The 14,361-nt window shown below is 40.2% G+C and overlaps 1 protein-coding gene across 4 annotated transcripts in view; it reads right to left on the bottom strand.

The window, feature by feature from the left end:
- Positions 1–1,368: 1,368 nt before the first annotated feature.
- GNPAT (glyceronephosphate O-acyltransferase) overlaps positions 1,369–14,361 on the bottom strand; it is a 33,650-nt gene continuing 20,657 nt past the window's right edge. For all 4 annotated transcript variants that reach the window (XM_053604715.1, XM_053604716.1, XM_053604718.1 and 1 more), the window contains 12 exons: positions 12,503–12,630; positions 12,130–12,205; positions 11,721–11,872; positions 11,480–11,610; positions 10,061–10,284; positions 7,450–7,692; positions 6,333–6,412; positions 5,186–5,326; positions 3,883–3,982; positions 3,701–3,794; positions 3,021–3,082; positions 1,369–1,665 (listed from right to left, as the gene is read on the bottom strand). In XM_053604715.1, coding sequence (XP_053460690.1) covers positions 1,622–1,665; positions 3,021–3,082; positions 3,701–3,794; positions 3,883–3,982; positions 5,186–5,326; positions 6,333–6,412; positions 7,450–7,692; positions 10,061–10,284; positions 11,480–11,610; positions 11,721–11,872; positions 12,130–12,205; positions 12,503–12,630 — 1,475 coding nt within the window. In that variant the 3' untranslated portion in view covers positions 1,369–1,621. The remainder of the gene's footprint in view (positions 1,666–3,020; positions 3,083–3,700; positions 3,795–3,882; positions 3,983–5,185; positions 5,327–6,332; positions 6,413–7,449; positions 7,693–10,060; positions 10,285–11,479; positions 11,611–11,720; positions 11,873–12,129; positions 12,206–12,502; positions 12,631–14,361) is intronic.

Raw genomic sequence — 14,361 nt, forward strand, 5'->3', positions numbered from 1 at the left:
TCCAGTCTGAACAGGAGCAGCAGCAGTCTGGGCTCTGGGAAACATAAGCATATTGCAGAGAACTTGGATATAGATAAATCTAGAACAACATTTAGAGAAACTTTTCAATAACTTCCCGTGGAACTTAAGATTTCAATTCAAATGTTTTACTATAAGTCTCTAAACCACTGTCAATGTTGATCCCTGCTATGAACGGAATTGTAACCCCTACCCCTAAATTCTGTTAAAACTTTTTTTTTTTTTTTTTTTTAGAGACAGAGTCTCACTTATCATCCTCAGTAGAGTGCTGTGGCATCACAGCTCACAGCAATCTCCAACTACTGGGTTTAGGCGATTCTCTTGCCTCAGACTCCCGAGTAGCTACAGGTGCCTGCCACGATGCCCAGCTATTTTTTTGTTGCAGTTTTGGCCGGGGCTGGGTTTGAACCCACCACCCTCGGTATATGGGTCCGGCACCCTACTCACTGAGCCACAGGCGCCGCCCTTATGTTAAAACTCTTAACCTCGGTGTGCTAGGATTTTGAGATGGGCCCTTTTGGGAGGTTAGATGAGGTCACGGAGATGAAGTCCTCATGGTAGGATTAGTGTCCTTAAGAGAGGCAGCAGAGAACTTACTTCCTCTCCAGAAGCACACAAGCGAGAGGGGAGCCACCCACAAGCCCAGAAAATAGGCCACAGAACAAAGCTACTGTGTGGGTTACCTTGATCTTGGACTTTCAGCACCTCAGAACTGGAGAAAATTAATGTCTGTGTTTAAGCCGCCCAGTTCATGGTACTTTGTTGTGGAAGCCTGGACTGCCTTGCTCTTCATGTTTACTGTCCATGACTCCTGTTCCAGCCAGGCTTATGTTCTGTTGGGTCCTCCGGAAACAACTCCAGGACACCCTGATCACTGGTCTTTGCACACACCACTCCACTGCCCCTCTATCACTCTAATCCTACACCTCGAGGGCTGCTCTGTCCATCCTCCACTTGTGTGTCACCTCCAGAGGAGGCTACCTAGCAAGGTTTCTGGTGTTCACCCAGCTTCCTTCAAGATTCTTTGCCCTTGAGTTCCTCAGAGTATTTATGATACATTACATACCATCTCTCTGTTGCATACACTTTGATTAGTTTAGTTTTGTTAATTAAGGCACTTGGGTGGCAAAATTTAAAGTAAGCTAGCTAATTTATTGTATCTATGTCAAACCTACACTTGTTTGAGGCAACTTTGATTAAAGCTACAAGAAATGTAAGGCATATCCTTTACTGTACTTTTAATAGTCAGAGCCTTTAGTATTGATATCACACTTTAATTCCAAAGTCAACATAAAAATTCAAGACATGTAGTTAAGCAAAAGTGTTAGTGAAATAAGGGCTTAGCTTTTCTCCAAACATGTTTCCAAAAGATTTTTGTCTTTTAAAGTACACAGCATTGTATACAAATGCCTTTTGACCACTGTGGTGGGGAAGATCACATGGACTGTTTACAACGATCTTCTTCCTCTGCTAAGTCCACTGCCCTCAAAGCCTCGTGAAGAACAAGAAGATGTGTGTCTTCCTCTGCTTCCCTGTTTGTTGTAGTAAGAGTCCTTTGCCAGCAATTACATGACCAAATTTTCCATTAACTAGTTGGTAATTATTAAAGTTTTGCAGTGGCCAGTTTTCCTATTGGCATCTTACCACCTAAGATTAAAAAGAGAAAGATGTTTCAGGAAATGATGTAAATTTTGCCATTCCTCACACAACTGTTCCTTAAGCCACCGCCCAAGACAGACACCTAACACTTGTATAGAACTTTACAAGTGCAGCAACAGATGTCAGCAGAGATAGAAGACGCGCCCCAAGCGATGACAGTATAGGCAGTGCCACAGGGCCAGAACCAGGAGCCAACTACCACGTTTTCTGACTTCGGGTTCAGTGTGTTCTAGTAGTTCACACTCACATTGTATCTGCTTCCCAGCATGAAGCCATGGGTCACCCTCACAGAACGATAGCTTTGGGGTTGTTTTAGATATATACTCCTCTTACCAAATTTGAAGGTTGCATATTCTGAGATTTCCAGACAGGATATGAACAGAAGAATGAATTTTAGCCTACATATTTCCTTCCACACAGACTAGGACTCCTGTCTTCCCTACCTGTGGCACCCATTTAATTGCACTTCTAGCCCTTTTCTTCTATGTCTCCTCTGTCCATGTGCCCTGTCCTGGTCTTCTCCTAATTCCAACAAAGCACAGTATGACAAAGGTACTAAATTAAGATCAGGCACAAAAATACTATTTGTAAGATCTACTCAAGGATACCCATGTTTATTCAATATAATCAACAGATAATCATTTTTTTTTCAACTGTTAATACCCTCCTCTTCTCAAACTGTCCCATTACTACCATGAGAAGTGTTCTCAACCTCCACTGAGCCACTGTATCACTGTTATGTCAACACTTTGAACTCCAAGTACCATAAACCAACGGCTCCACCTTTTTGGGGTAGGACTACTTCTTTGTAACTCACAGGATCTAGAGAAGAGTAAGCATTGGGTTATTCTCTCAAGGATGTGCTATCAATCCCTGGTTCTAAATTCAAAAAGTTCATGGGATATGGATATTGACCCCAATTCTTCACCTGATAAAGAAGGGACCCAAGAATTGAGAAGGAGAACATGAATCAAAGGACAAAAATGATAGGTATTCTCACCAATACTAAGATGTCGAGGGTCTGGATTTCTCACTCAGACTAGTGATGTCAGAAACTGAATCTCAATGTTGTAGAAGACTCCTTATTTTATGCTCTTTGTGTTTCTTTGTTAATTTTCTTTGTACTTTCTCTTTAGTGTCCTTGAGAAAATTCTAGATTATGTAAGTAGTTGCCTATCTACAGTAGAACTCCACTACCATTGTATAAGTAGTTGCCTGTCTACAGTAGAACTCCACTACCATTCATTTTGATACAGTGTTTGGTACCATGGTATACTTTTTTGTTTTAATGTATATTGATTAATACAATGTGAAAACATCGTATCATACTAAGCTGCACTTACCAAGCATTTCTTCTAATTTGGTTATGGCAGGTTCATTCACATTAAATATACATTCATTATTTCTAGGAGAAAAGAATTCATAAGCTTTGTTATTGCATAAACCATGGGGACAAATAATTTCCATTATAACACTGTGTTGCTGAATGTAGATACTGCAAGAGTACTTTTCAAGAGTCTCCCTTGAGGTCCATCTTACTTCCAGTTTCATCTTTTGGACCCGTAAGAGACAGGACTGTGAGGGTTACACATTAAGCTTTATTATTGTTAAATTTGCACACTTTGGAGAGTATCAATGTATCTATACATATATACACTCATACGTGTCTCATATATATAATCTATATGTATGTATTTGTATGTCATATAGCTACATACATACACATTATACTTCCCCAAAAATCTTTCTTGTAATTCATCTATATATTTCAATAGTAAGTCAAATAGTGGCCTAGTGTATTTTCTTTCTTTACTTCAATTCTGTTTTTATTCACAACCATATAAAATTTTCAGGGCAAGTTATACAGACTTACCTAATTAGGGAATGGATAAGTAAAGTACAATATAAAGTTAGTAAATTATGATCTAGCAAGATCACACATTTTTGTGTCTCTGGAATTTGGGCTCAAATGTCACTGATGTCCTTGCCCATTAAGCACCCAAGGATCCCAGCCAGTACTTACACCTTCTTCTTCCGCACCACACCAAGCCTCACAAAAGCTGCTAAGGCATTTTTCTGCACATCAGAAGATAATACATCATAACACTGAGAGGCACCTAGCATAGAGGGTGAGAAAGAGTCAGTCAATGGACTATTTTTTGTTCTCAACTAAAACAAATTACAACCCACAGAGGTATGACTGACCTTGATCAAGAAGCTGACTTGTGAATTTTCTGACTGCAGCCAAGTACTGTTTCTCACTGAAGTAGTCCTCTTCTTCACTCAAGAGGTATTTGCAAATTATCTGATTATAAGAGGAAGGATAAGGGGAACAGAAAAAGTGTAGCCAAATACAACAGAACAGTAAATATCTTTTTGTTGCCCCCTTTAAGAGAATGACTTATCATATTAGAGCACCCTGAAGACTCTCAAGCCTGGAACAGAGAAAAGCTGAAGAACTTTTAGAACATCTTTTTTGAGCTTATATTATTTCTTACAATTAAAAAAACAGTTTGAAATGATATTGGTATTAAAGCATAATTATTCATAGTTAATGGGTTGCAAGTTAATTACTATCAGGTTAATTTCTTATGCTACTTAGGAAAAGAGAAGCCAGATTTCTATAATTTTGTGGGTTTTTTTTTTTCCTCAAAATATATCTAATGAAGTGCCAAGCCCGAAAATACTTGATGATTTTTACTGTAGGAAGAGGAATAAAGATGAAGTGAGTGTATGATGCCCCATAATCATATCATTGTATACACTTATGATTTAATAAAAAAATTAAAAAAAAAAAAAAAAAAAAAAAAGATAGAGCACTTATCAGGTGCTCAGTAAGTGTGAGTTTTTGTTTGAGCTCATGGACCACAAACACCACTCTGCCAGGAGGTCAGTCCTGGGGCCCGTGGCCAGCACACATATAAACAGACCTGCACGTCACTGAATTCTCTTGTCTCAAACATTTGCGAGGCCTCCCCTACAGTTTACGTTTAAAGCTCCCTCGCTCCGAGTCCAGGCACAATTCCTGCTGGGAACGTAATCGTCTCTTTTCTCTAATCACTCCTAAAAGCTCTGACAAACTCAGATACTTGTACTTAAACTTTTTTTCCCTTCCAATATTAGCATTTAGCAATATAACTGACTTTATGTATCATTCAAGTCTTGCCTTTACTGAGTACCTACTTTATATCAAACTCCTTGCTACATACTATGAACAAAAGACATAAGTACAATATGACAATGTTTGGGTGTAACCGTAGTCACATGAATACTGTGCTCATGGCATCACTAAGTTGTTATCCTCTTGGGCCTGTAATAGACCAAGCTTTCCTCTATATACAGGGAGCATTTGACCTCTCACAATTATTCATCATATTAGTCCATCTCTCTGTAGTTCTACCATTTGCTTAGGGAAGATATTTTCCCTTCAGATCAGAAATATGCAGAGCGAGAAAGGCTTTGTATGTTCAACATGGGGACGGTCAAGAAGAGTGCCAAATTTACACACCTGATAACATTCCACAAAAGGCTTAAAGAGTCCTATTAAAAATTCCAACACAGTATTTCCTTTCTCTGTAACTAGGATATCCCTCGTAGTCACTTGTATGGTCTCGCTTTTACAAAGCAGGTAACAGCCTTCTTCAAAGTCCTGGCAGGAGAAGGAGAAGCCATCAGACACTCACTCTTTTAGGTTAATGTTTACACTGCTGATTTCAACTTACATAGCCAGACACCCTCAAATAAGAGAATACCAGCAGTTTCCACAGCACCTCCTCCCCTCCCCCCCGCCAGAACAGTTCTGGAGATTAAGACAGTAGCCAGGGAAGCATTTGATCTAACATTTAAAATGTTGATCCTCAAACACAAAAAATGTAGAAAACCCTTAGAAATTATGACCTGGGTGATGGATTTTGTTTCCCTCTACACAGCCACATTCCTTAGTTTAAACAGGAATCTCATATAGCAAGTCTTAAAAATACTTAGAATTATACTTATGCTCAAAACCTGCAACACTCCTGCCCTCACTCTCTACCAATAAAACCAGACCTTAGCAATGCACAGCACACCCCTCACCTACTCTGTCACTCCCTGTCCCAGCCAACCAGGCAAGAACCCTGCTCCTGGAGCCTGGCAGCTTCTCAGTTGTCCACACCACCAGGCAAGAACATCATTCACTACTCTCAAAACAAAAGGCATGTACCTGGCTAACTCATTCCCACAAGGTGTTAAAAGAAAAAATGAATGCTGATTTTTTATTTTATTTATTTATTTATTTATTTTGGCTGGGGCTGGGTTTGAACCCACCACCTCCGGCATATGGGACCGGCACCCTACTCCTTGAGCCACAGGCGCCGCCCGAATGCTGATTTTTTAAATGATCACTAAAATAGAGTTAGTTTATTTACAGTGTCCTCACTAATGGTTCAAAGAACCATTCCTCTCACCAAATCACCAAATCATCCATAAGTCATTAGGTGAACTTGACCTGGGTTTACAGTCTGCTAAACTGTATGCCCTAGTCTCTCTTCATGCCTGCTCTGCTTCACCTTGAAAAGAAGGATGACACATTGCCTGTGACAAGTCTGTGGATTCATGATTGATGTTTCTGAAACTCACACTGCAGGCATACCTGCCCTTTGTTGTAAAGAATTTACCTTTAAAATGTTTCCTGGAAGGAAGATGAACTCATCTGAAAAAACATCATGTAGGAAACTGAAGCAACTGTAGATGTCCTCTAGAAATAAATTAATCACATAAAATTACAACATTGCTTTTTAAACTTTCAAGGAGTATCACGAAGTCCATGATATGCCCAAATGCTGTATTTCAAAGGCGTATGTTTTATTTATATGTTTTATTCATATAACAGGGGCAAGAATTAAGTTCCCCTAAAAGGAACAAAAATCAATCTAAATTTTACCTATAAATTAAACTAGTCCAGCATAGTTTTAAATGACCAAATCTAAATTATAAGCCGGCTTGTAATCAGTCAGTCTGGTAACAAGCAAGACACCATAGTCCTTACAAGCCAAGGCACTTCACTTCCCCTGCCTTGCCATTCCCTAGTAGAAAAGGAACTGATTTCTTAATTGCCCTCTATATTCATATATCCAGGGATCTTTACCATATCTTTAGCATTTTTCCTTAGAATCACCTGAGCAGCTTTGAAAAACTGAGACCAGAGCAGAACACCAATGGCTTGCCCATACCCCAGACCAAGTGAAGGATCTTTGGGGTAAGGCTCACCCCGCCCTCTCCATAATTCTAACATGTAGCCTGGGCAGAAACCCCAGGCCTTGAGTGTAGGCTCTGGAGAAGGAGAACTGTCTTACTAATTTTTCCATTCCTCAGTGCAGCTAGAAAGCTACTGTGCATATAGTAAGCACTCACAGATTGCTGGACAGCTTACCCACCCCATCTGCCTCTACAGGACCAGGGAGCTGCTATAGCAGAAACAGTCTGAGACCTGTGCTCAAATGCCAGATCCGTCTCTGAGTAACTGGTAACTTTCTAGGCCTAATCTTTCTTACTCACAGCAGGAGAGGTTTAGATTAGATGATTTCTAGGCCCTTCCAATTCCAGAATTCTAAGCAGATGGCCATATATTTAGGGAACAAAGCTAACTTTTCCTGAGTGCACAGGCCTGTTCCTTACTGGAGGAAGGGCTACATGGGTATGGCTGAATACCACAAGGCTTCAAATGTTGTTCCCTACAGGGAAAAGAGTGGTCAGGCCTGTCCTAAAATTCAAGATCACATTCCTGAAAGTTACCTTTCCTGAACCCAGGTGTCATCTGCAATGCTATAGCTACTAAGGACGGACGGACAAAAATGTTGAGCAGCTGGTTCCTATAAGCGGAGCACATAAGGAGAGTGACGTGCTGGAAAATAAGTCCATCAACCACTTCTGAGTCTCCGGCATCCACTTTCAGAATCACCTGGTCTCTGACAAGAGTGGCAATGTTGGAATGCAGAAGAATGCTGGACTGGACCACTTCTTCAGCAGGTTCGTTGTCTACACACAAAAACAAGTTATTCCTATGAGATGGATCATTGTAGGAGTCCTAGGCCTTGAATAGTTAATGCTATTAATAGTAGCTGCACAGACATTTATTTTCAAGTGTTAGGTTTTATCTTTACCATTTGAGATAACAATATTGTATGGAAGAAAATCTGAACAATACTGTTTGATAAATCAAATCCCTATCTGAGAACATGTAATAAGATACTTTCTTATCGACCCCAAATCTGTCTGCCATTTTGAAACGTATGTAAATTCCACTCTAAAAATCAATACTTCCCCTGTCTACCTCAGGAGCTAAGGGTATCCGGAGTTTTGTAATAGGAAGTCACATAAACTGGAAAATCACAAGCATGTGAATGCAATAATACTAAGACAAAAGGCCCATGATTTAGTGTAATGAGTACAGTAAGACATACTTCACACACGTATGCACACATTTCATACACACACACACGTTGCTGAGACTTATCCCAAGGAGGCAAGAATATCACCTTGCAGGTGGATCAAAGGGCAACCCAAAGAGATAACAGTCCCACCATGAGGCCCTCATGTGCACAGAGGGATACCAAGGAAATTTACCACATCAAAGTGAACTAAAGCAGCCGCCTCATGTAGCTGACCACCCAAAACTACACTGGCCTGCAGAAAGCCCAGCAGCTAGAACTGCAGAAGCATAACGAAGAGATGGCAATATTTAACAATTAACCACAGCATGGGAAATTAATAACCTGTTCTAAATTAGGAATTATATTTAACCATCCCCACTATTCTGCATCACTTGGATACCAACCCTCACTTCATTATAGTAGTAAGAGTTACCATAGTGCCTGAATAGTCACTTTTAGCTATGAATTAGTCACTTATTTATCTCATATTGAAAAAGCAAAACACTTTAGAAAGATAGGCACCTATGTTTTCACATGTTCCTGGGCCAATAGTGATGGGCTTAGCACTTTACCTGTTTCTCACAACTCCCAACACTCTTCACCTTGTAGCAGAAACAAGTCCTTCTCCTGCCCCTCACCTTTCTCAGTACTTAGAACAGATGTCTGACTCATCTTTTGTTCCCTAATGGTGAACGGCATGTGACAGTGATTCTGCCTGGACACCTTGTACCTGTACCTTGGCAGTGCCCCTGCTGTGGTCCAAGCCTCTTTACTTCTCATCTGGGCACAGCAGCCTCAGGCCTCGTCTTCCCTCCTCTAGTCTCTCCCACTGAGTCCAGTTTAAAACTGATACCAGGTTGTTTTCCAAAGGCCAACCTACAATTCTTCTCTGCTTATAATCCCTAAGTGCTTCCACTAAACTAGAGGTTTCAGTACAGAGCCCCAAGGCCCGCAGGGCTGTTTGACCAGCAATCTCCACATCTTCATCCTCCACCACTCCCTCTCCTGGAGCCAACATTTTAGCATCACCAATGCATCCTTGGTGCCTGGGCCACCCACTTGTGTTTCCTTGTGCCTTCCTTGGCAAGGCTGCTCACCCCATCTTCCTGAAGAACTGCTACTTTTCTGTCAAGCTTAGCTCAAGGGTCACTTCTATGAAATCAGGAAGAGTGTGGCCCTTTCCACCACAGAAGTCTCCAGCACTCTCCACAGCGTGTCCATAGCTCTTCATCTCCATCTCACTCAACACTCACTGCCAGTTCACACACCACCCACCTACCCTACTTTCTACAAATCAGGACAACCTCCGGACAGGGATCATACCTGTTCACCCTGTACTGCTGGCAGTACCAGCACCAGCCAGGACTCAGCACAGGACTGACAAGCAAACAGGACATACTTGGCTAGGAATAACTGTCTAGACTTGAAAGGATTGCATTTCCAACTCTAGTCTGTATAACTGCAAAGCAAAGAGACTGAAACAACTTAAGCTAACTATTGTCATACACATCCCATACTCCCCACTGTATCCATAGCTCCAATGAGGGTTTTATACAGTTGTTATTACCAGAGAATTGCATAAAGTTCTATAGAACCTGACCTTTAATCCTTACAATGCAGGGAGACAAATGGGTTGCAAACATAATGTAGTTTAGTAAAGCAGGTGTGGAGTGAAGGAATTGTGGACTACAAGAAGATCTGTGTCTTCATTCTCTACCCTGCTGGGTGCCAAGGAGATGGCATTCTAGTCCTCAAGACATTCGGGGTCTTGTGAGGGGAGATGACATGTAAATAATTATTCTTCAATAACCAATATGCTGTGTCTGACGTCCTACAGCAGTAAGAACAGATTAGGTGTTCTTTCTTACTCTGACCAATGCTCTGCCAAAAGTCTCCTATAGGTTTTTCTGGTCCAGGCTATAACTTCTGCAAATTAAGCAAGCATTCTCACCACCTATGTCTCACCTACATACCGGGCCAAACAAGAAACCCTCCGAACACCTGGGCTAAGCCTTTCAGCCATAACGTCTTTTCCACCAGAGCATCAAAGTCCATGGATGGCTGGTTCTGAAGTAGAACAGCAACTGTTAGGGACCAGGGGCTCAGAACTAGGTTTTCAATTTGCAGAAGCTGCATTTTGTAGGCAACTTCAGTGACAAAGGCATGCATGTCCGCGGACTGCTTCTGAGGAATGTATCTAAAAGGAAGAGCAAAGACAACAATTACAGTTCTACTGCCTGGATGATGGGAACGGTAGAAGACAACCCTTCACAGGGCTTCTCAGACTTTCTGCGCACTGAATTCTCTCAAGTCACCTACAAGAAGCATTTCTTCACTTTGCTATAGCGTAAGCTGCCCAGACATTCCGAGGGTTATATTCTTGAGAAGTGATTAAAAAAACCCTCAAGGGTCCTGTTATTCTCAGTTCTAGGCGAAAAACTTTTCTTGCTTCATCAATAGGACATATCACTTAAGGGAAAATTGATGCCTCCCCCAGGAGATTGAATTACTGAATTGGCATCAATTCAGTTTGCCTGACCTCACGTATAGATCACCAAACTTTGAAGTTTATGATGAGGCCAACACAGAGTTGACTGGGGCAGATATATATTAATATGTATGACCTAAAAGCAGCCACATAATAAGGTAGCTCAATGTGAAAGCTGCAGCCAGTCCGGGTGCCCTGCACTAGATAAAAACTGGCAACCCAACTTGGGATCTAGGGACAGAGGTCTGTGGCAGCAAAAAGCTAACATTTGCTTCTAAAAAGACCAATGTGGCTGTTGGGGAACTGCTGAAGTTACCAATAAACTATGAACGAGGCTGAGGCATATGAGGCCTGAGGCAGAGGCGGTTTGTCTCCCTTATGTACAGGAATATTTCTTTAAATTAAGAAAACCCAAACGTAATCTATAGCTTACATCCTGAAAGAAACTAATATTTTCTTGCCCATAAAGCTATAATGTTCTTAAGAACGGAGAATCACTTCCATTCATAATTATTATTATGTGATCCTTTCTAGAATAAAAAATAACACTTAGTACATACTTTGGCTGTCCTAACAATGCTCAACAATTTTTGTGCTTGTTTGTCAATAATGGCATCATTTGTTCCCACTTTGTTAGTTCCCCCGAGAAGAGTGATCAGTGTCTGACTTTGCATGCTTGACATAGATCTCCCACAACTGATGATTGCTTTGGCAAGCACGTAATTCTTTACTTGAAGCTTTCCGCTGATAACAATACAACAACACAGCATCCCTGGTAATTTGCTGTGTGAACTTAAGTAAACCAAGTATTAGTCTCACAAGTGGTCAATTCAAGAGTAACAATTCATGCTTTGAGATTTTAATCCTTATTTCTATGACTATTATTAAAACATAGGCCTTGCACCTTGGAACCAAGTTATACGGGCTCCGATTCATCCTCCCAGCTGCCAGAGATCGAAGTGACACAGGGTCTCCAAAGTACACATGGATGCTTCCAAAATTTTCAGAAAGAATCCTTCTGGCTTTCAACAGTCCCTAATAGTACCGCAGGAGTGGAAAAGGAGTATATTTAGAAATTAATTGACATATAAGTTAGTATAGTCTCTGAATTCAAATAAAATTAAGTTTAGCCATCCTTTACGTACACTTGTAGATTCTTTTGGCTTAGGAACCCCTAGAAGCTCATATACATAAAGACTTTCTTCCAGTATCTTATCATAACTGATGCTAATTGGAACAAGGTAGGTATCAAAAACTTCTCTTTTAAAAAATGGCTCCATTACAATATTCAGAAGACCTGTAAACACAGGGAGAAACATTTACTATACATATTGAAGTCTAGAGCAGCCATTTATGTGTTTTTGCCACATAAACAGAAAGATACTAAAAGTATACATTATACACTAAACCCATAAATATAAAGTGAAGTAATTACACTTACAAAGAAAACAAGTCTTGTTAAAAGCAAGGTATCGAGTTCTACGTAGCAGCTATGATGACACCACACCTAAAGCTTTGGGTTTGTGTTTTTCCTTCTGATCTGTAGTGACCTACCAAATTTAGGAGTCAATGTCTTGGCAGAGCGGCTTCTTGTCCCTTCGAGGAAAAATTCAACAGGAGCATAACCATTCTTTAAAGAGAAAACACAAACAAAACAAAACACAAAACCCATTGCCTACTCGCAAAATGATGAATGCCCTTTTGATTTCTTTTCCCAGGCTCCCTCCCCAGCTACCTGAACAAACATTGCTTACAGTGAAACTTGAACAAGAGAGTCACACAGATTAAACAGATTGCTGAGCTTATGGACATTCCTTGAGGGGAAATAACACCCCAGTGGTCTGTTCAGAAGTTAAAAATTTAAATATGCAAACACCAGTGGAAAGAAAATATAGCTTGAAAGTACTCAGTAATGATCTGCATTTACCCGTAGCATAGTTTTTACATATTCAGAGAATACAGCCCAGTAGAGTTTATTGCCACCAAAGGTACGCCGCATGAAAAAGGCACCCGACATTCGTAGCAGCTCACCAATCACTTTCATTCCCAGGAAGTCTGAAAAATAAGAGACAGGTTAATATTTATTTGCAGATCTTGGAACTTTCTATAAAGATCTAAACTCAGACCTTGTGAAGACAGATTTCATGCAAGTGAGGGCAACAAAGTGAGACTCTTTCCCAAACAAAAAAAAAAAAAAACTTTTTTTTTTTTTAATATAGAAATATTCCATGGAAAGTGCCTGTGGCTCAAAGGAGTAGAGCACCAGCCCCATATACCAGAGGTGGTGGGTTCAAACCCAGCCCCAGCCAAAAAAACTGCAAAAAAAAAAAAAAGAAAGAAAATCCTTGTGAGACATCTAGCAGAATTATGAAGAGACTCTGTGGGCTGGGTGCTCACTGGGAGGTTACCTGTGTCACTCCAAACACCACTACATATGCTACCAGGCCAGCTAGCAACCAGTGACAACAGCAGGGTAACATGACAACATAACAACATTCATGATGCTGATTTCTTTAGCCAGCCCTGTTTAACTTGACAACCAACAACATGTGTCCTGTCCTTCATGCCCTGGACAGCCTGGAAATGTCACCTTACTTTTAGTGGAAGAGATGAATAAAGTAAACTTGGTATGAGTAGAAGAGTTCCATCAGCAGTTTTAAAACAGTCCTTACCTCTGACTTTTTTACCTTACTGTTTACTACATTCATTAACAAAAATGTACACTTGACTGTCAGCTTTCTTGGCTACCCTGAAAGGGAGCTGATATACAATTTACTTGCCTTAGCTATCTTCCTTTAAGAATCTATCTTATAGAAATAAAAGCACTGATATTTCACATTGCAACAGTTTGTTACAATAAAACTACTGAACTATGATATGTCCAAAGTGCTGGATATTAAAGACTATTAAAAACATTGTTAGACATGAACTTGGACCATTACCTTACACCATATACAAAAGTTAACTCAATGGATCAAAGACTTAAATATAAGACCGTAAACTATAAAATTCAACAAGCACAAAAAAGGATGCTTATCATTAGGGAAATACAAATTAAAACTACAAGAGATACCACTTCACACCCATCAGAATGATTATTATAGAGAAAACTCAGAAAGTAAGTGTTGGCAAGGATGTGGAAAAGTGGACGTCCTGTGCACTGCTGGTGGGATGCAATGTGGTGCAGCTGCTGTATAAAACAGTATGGTGTTTCCTCAAGAAATTAAAAATAAAATTACCTTATGATCCACCAATTCTATTTCTTGGTTTACATCTAAAAAAATTGAAACATATCTTCAGCAGATATGTTTTTCAAACTTTAAAAAGGAAGGAAATTCTGACCTATGCTACAACATGGATGCACCATGAGGGCATTATGCTAAGTCAAAGTACACATTTCACAGTATAGTCACAGAAGGACAAATACTGCCTGATTCCACTTATATGTGGTATCTAGTGTAGTTAAATTCGTGGAGACAGAAAAGGGAATGGTAGTTGCCAGGGCCGAGGGAGGGTAGAGTAAGGAATATGTTTAATGGGTACTGCTTCAGCTCTGCAAGATGAAAAGAGCTATAATGGTAACACAACAGTGTTAATACTTAACAGCACTGAAGCACACACTTAAAGAGGGTGAGGTGGTAAATTTTATGTTATGTATATTTTATCCCAATTAAAAATATATTAAAAATGTTTAGATTTATTTACTGGTTGGACAGATAGCCACCAATATACGATCAGATAAAAGTAAAACGCAAGTAACACATGAAGGTAGTAATACAGTTTCAT

The sequence above is a fragment of the Nycticebus coucang genome, chromosome 10 (genome assembly GCF_027406575.1).
Source record: "Nycticebus coucang isolate mNycCou1 chromosome 10, mNycCou1.pri, whole genome shotgun sequence".
Taxonomy (NCBI): domain Eukaryota; kingdom Metazoa; phylum Chordata; class Mammalia; order Primates; family Lorisidae; genus Nycticebus; species Nycticebus coucang.